Source organism: Eucalyptus grandis, chromosome 2 (genome assembly GCF_016545825.1).
Source record: "Eucalyptus grandis isolate ANBG69807.140 chromosome 2, ASM1654582v1, whole genome shotgun sequence".
In the NCBI taxonomy this organism is placed as follows: domain Eukaryota; kingdom Viridiplantae; phylum Streptophyta; class Magnoliopsida; order Myrtales; family Myrtaceae; genus Eucalyptus; species Eucalyptus grandis.
The window spans coordinates 31,066,405-31,075,737 of NC_052613.1; the positions used below are offsets into that span (position 1 = coordinate 31,066,405).

The window sequence follows — 9,333 nt, forward strand, 5'->3', positions numbered from 1 at the left end:
AATGAGATGAAATGAAATGAAATGAAATAAAATAAATGCGGAGGTGTTGCAATTTCAAATTTTTAACCTATACGCAATCCAACATCTCACACAATAAAGTGGCTATAAAATGGGCACTTCGATTTCATATCTCCCAATAAGAATTCTTCCTTTCCGCCCCTCAACTTTGGAAATAAGGCCAATTAGCCATGGATTTTCTGGGTTTCTTGTTGGGCATTTCGGCTTTGTTTCTCTCCTCAATTCTTACCAAATTGCTCCACAAGCTATGGTGGAGACCGATTCGAGTACAAAGGGCAATGGCTTCACAAGGCATCAATGGCCCTCCCTACAAGTTCATCCATGGCAGCACCAAGGAAATATTCAAATTGAAGGAGGATGTCATGATGAAGATGAACGGGCCCATGAAGAATGTTTCTCATGAGATTTTACCCATCGTTGAGCCTCACATTCACCGGTGGAATAAAATATATGGTAATTTAGGTCCTATTTTTATAATAAGAAATAATATCTAACTTTTCTATTGATGAATATATACTATAGCCTTGGGTGAAAATACTACTTGGCGTGGTTATTTAACATACACTTGGCTATAAGTCATGTAGGTCCGTCTAGTGTAACTTTATTGTATTTAAATTGTTTTATGTTCAAGTCCTTGCTAAGATCATGCCTTCATACGGTATGTAGGGGGAATTTATCTGTATTGGTATGGTCCTCAAGCTCAACTACTTATCTCAGACACTGAGGTAGTCAAAGAGGCACTTAACGACAGAGATAAAACATATGTGAAGCCAGAATTACCAGGAGACATCAAGAAGATTTTAGGTGATGGGCTTGTGAGTACTGAAGGCAAAAAATGGACAAGGCAACGTAGATTGGCACATCTCGCCTTCCATGGCGAAAGCTTGAAGGTAAACTTTTATCGTGCTCCTTAGAAATCAATTGTCTGACACGACGTTTGGATTCTCGTCAATTTGTGTTAGATATATTGTGATTTTGTAATGTGCCAAATGATAGACATAATAGGAAAACTTGTTAACTTGCATTAATACATGATTATAACCATATACTATTTTGTTATATATGCATAATAAGAATTGAGTATGTACGTTCTAAGCCACGCAAGGGCTTAGAACGTGCGTGAGAACTGTTGCTGATTGCACCATAAATTGTGAATATACAGGGCATGATTCCAGCAATGGTGGATAGTGTTCACATGCTGCTCAAGAGATGGCAGAATTTAGAAGCCAAAGAGGTTGAGTTGTTCGAAGAGTTTACAGCAATCTTGTCGGAAGTGATTTCCAGGACGGCATTTGGAAGCAGCTACATTGAAGGGAGAGATATTTTCCAAATGTTGGGAGAGTTGACTATTATAGCATCGCGAAATCTTTTCAAATTAAGACTTCCTGGAATTAGGTACTTGTTTTTTTTTTCTTTGTGAACATTAGGGTCTTTATATTTTGCTAAATCTATTTTTTCAGGTGAATAGAGCCTCAATGGTAATAGTAATTTTGGCTTGGTTTAAAAGTCAATTCATGTTTTTCTTTTTATAGTAAGATATGGAGAACGAGTGATGAAATCAAGTCCGACCGACTGGAGAAGGCAATACGCGATGCGGTGTTAGGGATAATCGATAAGCGAGAGAAGAAGTTGAATGCAGGAGAAATAGACGACTATGGGAACGACTTCTTAGGGTCTCTTCTGAAGGCCTATCATGATCCAGATGAGAGCAAGAGAATCACGATCAATGATCTCGTGGATGAGTGCAAGACATTCTATTTAGCAGGACAAGAAACGACGAATTCCATCCTCACTTGGACATTCTTCCTCCTTGCAATCTACAAAGATTGGCAAGAAGAAGCCAGAAAAGAGGTGGCCGATGTATTTGGCGATGAAGATCCCAATCATGAAGGAATCATGAAACTCAAAACTGTATGTAACTAGTTGTCTTTTCACGAACATAGTCCATATACTCATGTTTTTGTAAATGTGGTTGTCTTTTCAGGTAGAGATGATCATTAACGAAACGCTTCGATTGTATCCTCCTGTCATCAACGTCATTAGAAAAGTCGAAAGGCAAGTCACATTAGGAAATCTCCTTCTTCCTCCGGACATCATCCTCCACATACCGATCCTGAAGATTCACCACGACCCTCGAATTTGGGGCGACGACGTGCGTCTTTTCAAGCCAGAGAGATTCTCGGAAGGGATCGCCAAAGCTACAAACAACAACGCCGCCGCGTTCCTCCCATTCGGCTTGGGACCACGGAGCTGCGTGGGCCTGTATTTCGCGATGAACGAGGCGAAGATCACCATCGCGATGATTCTACAGCGCTACAGCTTCACTCTCTCCCCTGACTACATCCACTTGCCGACCCAGATCCTCGCCATGCGCCCTCAACATGGAGTCAAAGTGATTCTTCATCCCCTCTAGGTGTGAATACGTGCGTGTTACATTAGAGTAAGAAAAGGATAAACGTTCAATAATGCACGGTCATCGTGCTCCTAAAGTTGTCATGTAGCTTGCCTCGATCCCCTTGTTTCACACTCCGTCAGTGACCACTGCCTTCAATGCTGTTCTATGCTTCGTGTATCCTATCCTTGGTTTCATTTTCCTTCGTTTGTAAGCAGTAATAACGATCAGCATGAGAAGAGAGGTTGATAACCACTTTCTATCAAGATCATGTAAGTGACGCTAAATAGATAATGGCAAATACAAGTAATTGTTGACACATAAGTTTTGGCTAAATATTTATGATTAAATTGTTGCATAAAAAAAATTATTAGGATCAATTTGACCCAAACAAAAAATGATTTTCACATCACCTAAGTATTAATATTATTTGCATCTACTAAGGTTTAGTTTCTATTTTATTTTCCCTCATTTTACTGCATTTCGGATAAATAATTTTTTTTAAAAAAAAAGGGGGAGAGGGCTGGGGTGCTGGGCGAAAGCCCAGCCCCTTTTTTCTTACTCTCCCCCCACACCCGGCATGGGCTCAGGGCCCATCTCTTCCCCGGTCCGCTCCCCTTCCGCAGGCCCGGCTGCCTCTAGACCGGCTTGCCTTCTTCCTCCTGGGACACTGGTTCGGCTACCTTCCCCGGCAGCCAAGACCTTTCCCGAACCGACGAAAGTCTTGAGAGGTCAAAGGGAGAGGGGAGGGAAAATCGCCACAGAGAGAGAGAGCAAAGTGTCTTGAGAGAGAGAGAGAGAGGGAGGGAGGGGAAGCGGTGAGAGAGAGCAAAGTGAGAAACTAGGAGTGAGCGAGTACGGCCAGGAACTCGCAGGCGGTGCCCCCTCCTTTCCCGAACCGACGGACGGCGGGTCGCGTTCCGTATCTCTTCTTTCTCTCTCTCTCTTCTCTCAGATCGTCTCGTCTCGGGATCGGCATTCCAAGGATCCCGCCTCGGGGGCGCGGGAGGCGGACGGACGTAGCCCGATCGTTGGGCTTGTCCGCCGTCCGACGCCTTGAGCCGGGTAGGGACCGTGGGCCGACCGCCCTTTTTCTTCGTGCCTATGCTGTGTTTCGGGCTCGCCGGACCAAGCAGCCGTTGTCCGGTTCGTGCGAGTTTCCTGCTTTATTTGTGTACGTACTGTGGTCTCGAGGCTTAGCATGTTGATCGCTGTGAGTCCCCGCTCGAGCTCGGGCTCTCGGGCTCGGTCGTCCCCGTTTTTTACTCCTCGGTTTGCGAATATTAATTGTTTGCTGAAATGCTCGAGTTAGGCGCCCGTTTGTGTCCTCCGTTTATGGCTGAAGCTTGCTGACCCTCGTATTTATATTGGACGTAAACGAATCGTCCCACTGTTGACGTCAAGTTTTGCTGGTCCGTTGTTCTCTATTTTGGTCGAGTTTGCATGCCGAGCAAGTCTAAAGATTCCCTTTAGCCAACACCCTCCATGTGTTCGCTAAAATGCCTGAAACAAGCTTGTATAGATTTCCCGTGATTTTGGTTTGGTTCTGAGCGCTTGTTGATCATTTGACATGTTTGTGGACCTCCGTTCCCATCCGTGGAGTAGCGTGCGGTTTCTTTGTATGTCATGTGTGTCGCGACAGGCGGTGATGAAAGCGGTGGTCGAATGTGGCCAACGGTGCTGGCTTGGTACACAAGGTCCGCGGATGGTCCTACGGTCTCTTGCCTTGCTATTCTGAGTCCTGACAGCATGAGAGAGAGGGAGACGGAGAGAAGAAGCAAGATGAAAAAAAAAAAAAAAAAGACAAAGCAAGCAAATAACAAAAGAGGAGGAAAAAAAAATAGAGAAGAAGTGATCTCTTGCCGTGCTAGGTGTTCGGAGTACGGGTGTGCAATCGGATCATGTCTACCCAAGAATCGGACCGCCCCACCCAGAAAATAGATTAAACAAGATACTGTGAAATTGCTAAGAGCAAACGGCCTTTTTCACATTTTAATTCCATTTCTTTTTATGATGGAAAAGTCGATCCAAATTTGATTTTAACCCTGTTTTGCTTCAATGAATTGTTTTCTTGATCTTTTTTTCTATTTATTTATCCAAGTCATGATTTGCTCTGTTGTTTCGGTGGACACAGATGGAGGAATTGCCGACCGTGAAAAGGGGAGATCGGACTTTTTTACATGCGTGTTGATATCGCTCATCATTGTTGAAATATGCATCATTTCGTGGCAGTCCATGAACGAAAGGCTATGTTCTTTCCCCCCAATTGCTCCTGAGTTTGACTAGCTATTATACCATTTTCTTATTCAACTTCTTTTTCTTTTTCTTTTTTACATCTTTACTATTATATTCTTCTTTAGGAGTACCTTACTCTATGTATATATGATAACACATCATTGCATGCTTGATAGCATCTTGATTCTTTTCTTTCGGCTAGTTTGATGAGCATCTTAGTTTTTGTTTTTTACCCAATAGGTACAAATGGGTCTGGATGTTCTGCATTCGCTTGCATCAGTTTACTGAGGAGAACAGCGAATTTGTTTGCACTAGATATTCCCTGTTCATTTAGAAAGCGTTCTGTTCTCTCCCACTTCCGTCACTCTTGATCTCCAACGTCACACAAGTTCTGGTCAACTTAAGAGACCGTAAGATGATTTCTTCCAGTGTTTGTCAGCTTCTGCACTACTTTTGCTAGACTGGGGTTTCAGCTTCAACTTCGCATCTTGTTCAGCTTCAATTTTTTTTTTTGAATTTAATTTATGTTTATCTCAAAAATCAAATTTAGGGGTAAAACAAAGTGGTTTTGGACTTATCTAGCCGTGTCAGTGCCATGTGGATAATTTTTTTAAAAATAACAAATCTCGTCGGAAAAAGGTACGTTAGTAGTTTGATAGGAAATTATCGTTGTTAGCACTTAAATGTTTATTTCTTCTCTAATTTTGACAATTAAATGTATTTTTTGAAAGTTTTAACACTTAAATATCCACCCATGCCAAATTTTGATACTTGGGGTGTCCGGCACTCAAAAATTGAGTGTCACATTAGAGTACGCATGCTTTGTACGTCATCATATTAGAATGGTTCCATGAATCCGTCCGTCCAGCTAGAATAATGTGTTTAATTGTTGTTAGGATTAGGACATTTAAATAAATCATGACCACCGCCTTGATGGCTGCGATGGTTTGGGCTCTCTCCTCCTCACGAGGGAGAATAGTTCAAATCTCCTCACAGTCGCTTGGGGTCTTAAGTAGGACACCGGAGGTGATGGGTCATCCCGCTTACGTGTCCCCCCAGGTTTACTAGCCGGCTGCCGACTGTACGGGATTCATGGGTCACCAAAAATAAATAAATAAATAAATCATGTCTTATGTCATGTTAAGAATGATTTTCATTAGATAAACGAAAATCCTAAAAATATTAACTGAATTGTTTGTTAATTATAAATTATATTTACATTGTTAATGTGAAAATCTAACTAACATTGTAGATGCTTTCATTGCTCTAAGGTAAGCATTTCCTTGTGCAGAAGTTAAAGTTGCAGGTGGAGTTGGTGTTATGATAAGATCTACAAGTTGGCGAAATTCAAGTGCAGCTTAAACTGGAAGGATGTTTGTGGCAATTGAGCCCATGAAAGGTTATAGGAGAGTTATAGTGAAGTTTGGATTTCTAGTAAAGTGATTTAGAGTTGTCTCGAATATCGAGCCAAAGTGAAGATTGTTGAAGATATTCTCGAGTTTGAGATGGTGAAGGAAACTTGACTCAAATAGGGAGTCTCCTTGTTTAAGTGAGTATCATAATTTGAATAAGTTTCCTAATTTTTATCCAAATATTATTATATAAGAAGTAAGTTTTTCTTTTTTCTTTTTTTTTTTTTTTGTGAAGAGTATCCAAAATGTGACTTCTTCGTGGATTACTCCGGTAACAATCTGAGAGTGTTGAAGTCGATTAAATCTTCTTGTGAGATTTGTGAATTTGTTTGTGAGATTAATAGATCAATTCGTGAGAAATTGCGGAGCTAAACACGATGTGAGTTATTGAGAATAATTGGGAACGGAAAAGCACTCAAAATGTTTAAGCAATTCGAGTGTTGTTGTAATATATGTTTTATCGTTAGATTTATTATGGTCTCCTGAGCTATTCTTCCTATGGACGTACACCATATCGACCGAACAACATAACTCGGGTATCCTATTCATAGTCTTGCTCTGTTTATTTAATGTCAATCGCTAGTTTTCACAACTGATGACGTTATAGCTTTAAAAAATGGACTTGCAGTGCAAACTTTATAAATTCTCCCGTGAAATGGACTAAACGAAAGGACACTTAGACAAAATTTCAATGTTAGGCTCATGTCCGAACATCTCGCACCAGCACTGCCCATGTGAATTATTGGAATACAACATGCAAAAATGCAATTTTCGAGGAGAAAAAGAATGGAGCTTTGGCGAGTCCTCCTTTTGTGCTTGGATCTTTCAATAATGAATGAAGTTGACAATATATGAAAATTTATAGCTTGTAACGTTATAATGGAAACCAATTTCATTAAAATGTGCAAAAGATCTAACTTCACTATTGAAGCTTTTATGTTTATGGAATAAGTGTATTGGAAGTCTTAAAACTTGTTAACCAAGTGTAATTTAGTCATAAAACTTCTCAAAAATACAAGTCCGTTCTAAAACTTGCCACAAAAGTGCAAACGAATCCTAAAATTTTCAAAATGTAAAATCAAGTCATAAAACTTGTTAAATTAGTCAAGTCAAATTAAATCCTTTTATTAATAGCACTTTTTGAAAATTTTAGGACTTCATTACATCTTCGTGATAAATTATACAACTTCTAGTGAGCTTATTCCCATTTTTATTGGTAGAGTAATATGGTTTCATCAATTTTGTCGCAAAATCTTTGAAGAAACTAGTTCATTATGCAAATACTGGTGTACTTTCACACTTCGATATCTAATAAAAATATACTTATGTTGCTAAGATCTCAGAACTGTCACATTTAACTAACATTATCACTATGCTAAAAAAAGACTAAACACCTAGCACTTGGAAAAAAGAAAAAAATATTCAAAAGTATACTTTACTTTTCCATCCCAATATTAAGTTTGAAATCTCCCAATGAGGTGGCAGGTTGAGTCAACCAAAGGATGATCTTGGAGTAACCACCTCCGTTACGTCTCTGTCCGGCCAAGCCACCAAAGTCAACGGACTGAAATGAAATGAAATAAAATAAATGGGGAGGTGTTGCAATTTCAAATTTTAAACAAATACGAAAACCAAGGTTTCACGCAATAAAGTGGCTATAAAATGGGCACTTCGATTTCGTATCCACCAAAAAGAGCTTTTCCTTTTCGGCCTCTCAACTTCGGAAATAAGCCAAATTAGCCATGGATTTGTTGGGTTTCTTGTTGAGCATTTTGGTTTTGTTTCTCTCCTCAATTCTTACCAAATTGCTCCAAAAGCTATGGTGGAGACCGATTCGAGTACAGAGGGCAATGGCTTCACAAGGGATCAAAGGCCCTCCCTACAAGTTCATCCATGGCTGCACCAAGGAAATATCCAAGCTGAAGAAGGATGTCATGATGAAGATGAACGAGCCCATGACAAATGTTTCTCATGAGATTTTACCCATCGTTGAGCCTCACATTCACAAGTGGAATAAACTATATGGTAATTTAGGTCCTACTTTTATAATATCTAGCTCATCTATTGATGAATATATAATATAGAATTAACATACACTTGGTCATAAGTCATGTAGAGCCATCTAGAGTAACTTCATTGTATTTCAATTGTTTTATATTCAAGCTCTTGCTAACGCTATGCCTTCAAACGGTACGTAGGGGGGATTTACCTGCATTGGTATGGTCCTCAAGCTTTCCTATTTATCTCAGACACCGAGCTAGTCAAAGAGGTACTTAACAACGGAGATAAAACCTATGTAAAGCTAGAATTTCCAGGAGACATCAACAGAGATAAAACACCATATAAATTAATTAGGCCTATATAGAGAATAATACAGTTACTTAGGGGCATCAAAAATACCCGAACTGAACCAATCCAATCTGACTCCAAAATTTTGATCCTTTTGGTTTGAGAAAGTAAAGGAATTAGAATAGTTTGACAAATTGGTTTGGGTTCCGAATTTTTTTTCCCTCCTCTTCCTTCTTCGTCCCTTCTTGTCTACATTCCGGAGAATCCTAAAAAAGCACTATAATTCATCAATAGATAATATTTAAAGATTCAATCCAAAAAGTGGAAAAGAAAAAAAAGGTCTCACCGTAGAGAAGGTGTTGCTGGTGTAAGAGATCAGCAGGCAAGTTTTATCGTTCTCCCTAAAGCTTCATTGTTGAATAATTGCACCATTGGATGCTTTCATTCTTTAGACTGGAGCAAAAAAATTGAAAGCAGAGTTATATAATTACTGTTTGTAACATGAATACAGTACCTTGCAAACTGGAGCATCATTAGAAAAACATATGTGGGTATTTTCCTCATGATTGGAAAATTCACAATATCAGCAATTAATTGGGTCGTTTGAAAGATTCTCCTCGAGAGATTTATCTAATACTGTCTTTTTGGCCATTATGGAGATTGCTTGACTCTAATTGAATTTGTTGAAAAATATTCGCTTTATAGATGAAGAGATGGGAGATCTTGGTCATTCATCATTCCTTTTTATTATCATGCTTGATATTATGTTTGTATATCTTTGCAAGCACATAATAGTTAACCTGACCAAATGTGTTCCATGATTAAAGTTTTGGTGTTTCAAGAAACTAAACTTCTTGTGTAGGTTTTGCTAATTTAGCTTGTTGCTAGATTTCTTTGTCCGACTGATTTGGAAGTGAAATCAAATGTGGTAGACTAGGTTTGGAACAACTTGATGCTCAATCAAGGCATATGCTTGAAATAGTAAGG

The 9,333-nt window shown here is 39.5% G+C and overlaps 1 protein-coding gene across 1 annotated transcript; it reads left to right on the top strand.

Annotated features, from left to right (window-relative positions):
- Positions 1–296: 296 nt before the first annotated feature.
- LOC108956873 (cytochrome P450 CYP749A22-like) lies at positions 297–2,579 on the top strand. Its single transcript, XM_039306979.1, has 5 exons — positions 297–471; positions 685–908; positions 1,181–1,413; positions 1,551–1,929; positions 2,003–2,579. The coding sequence occupies exons 1-5, from the start codon at positions 297–299 to the stop codon at positions 2,429–2,431; spliced, it is 1,440 nt and encodes a 479-aa protein (XP_039162913.1). The 3' UTR covers positions 2,432–2,579.
- Positions 2,580–9,333: the final 6,754 nt, after the last annotated feature.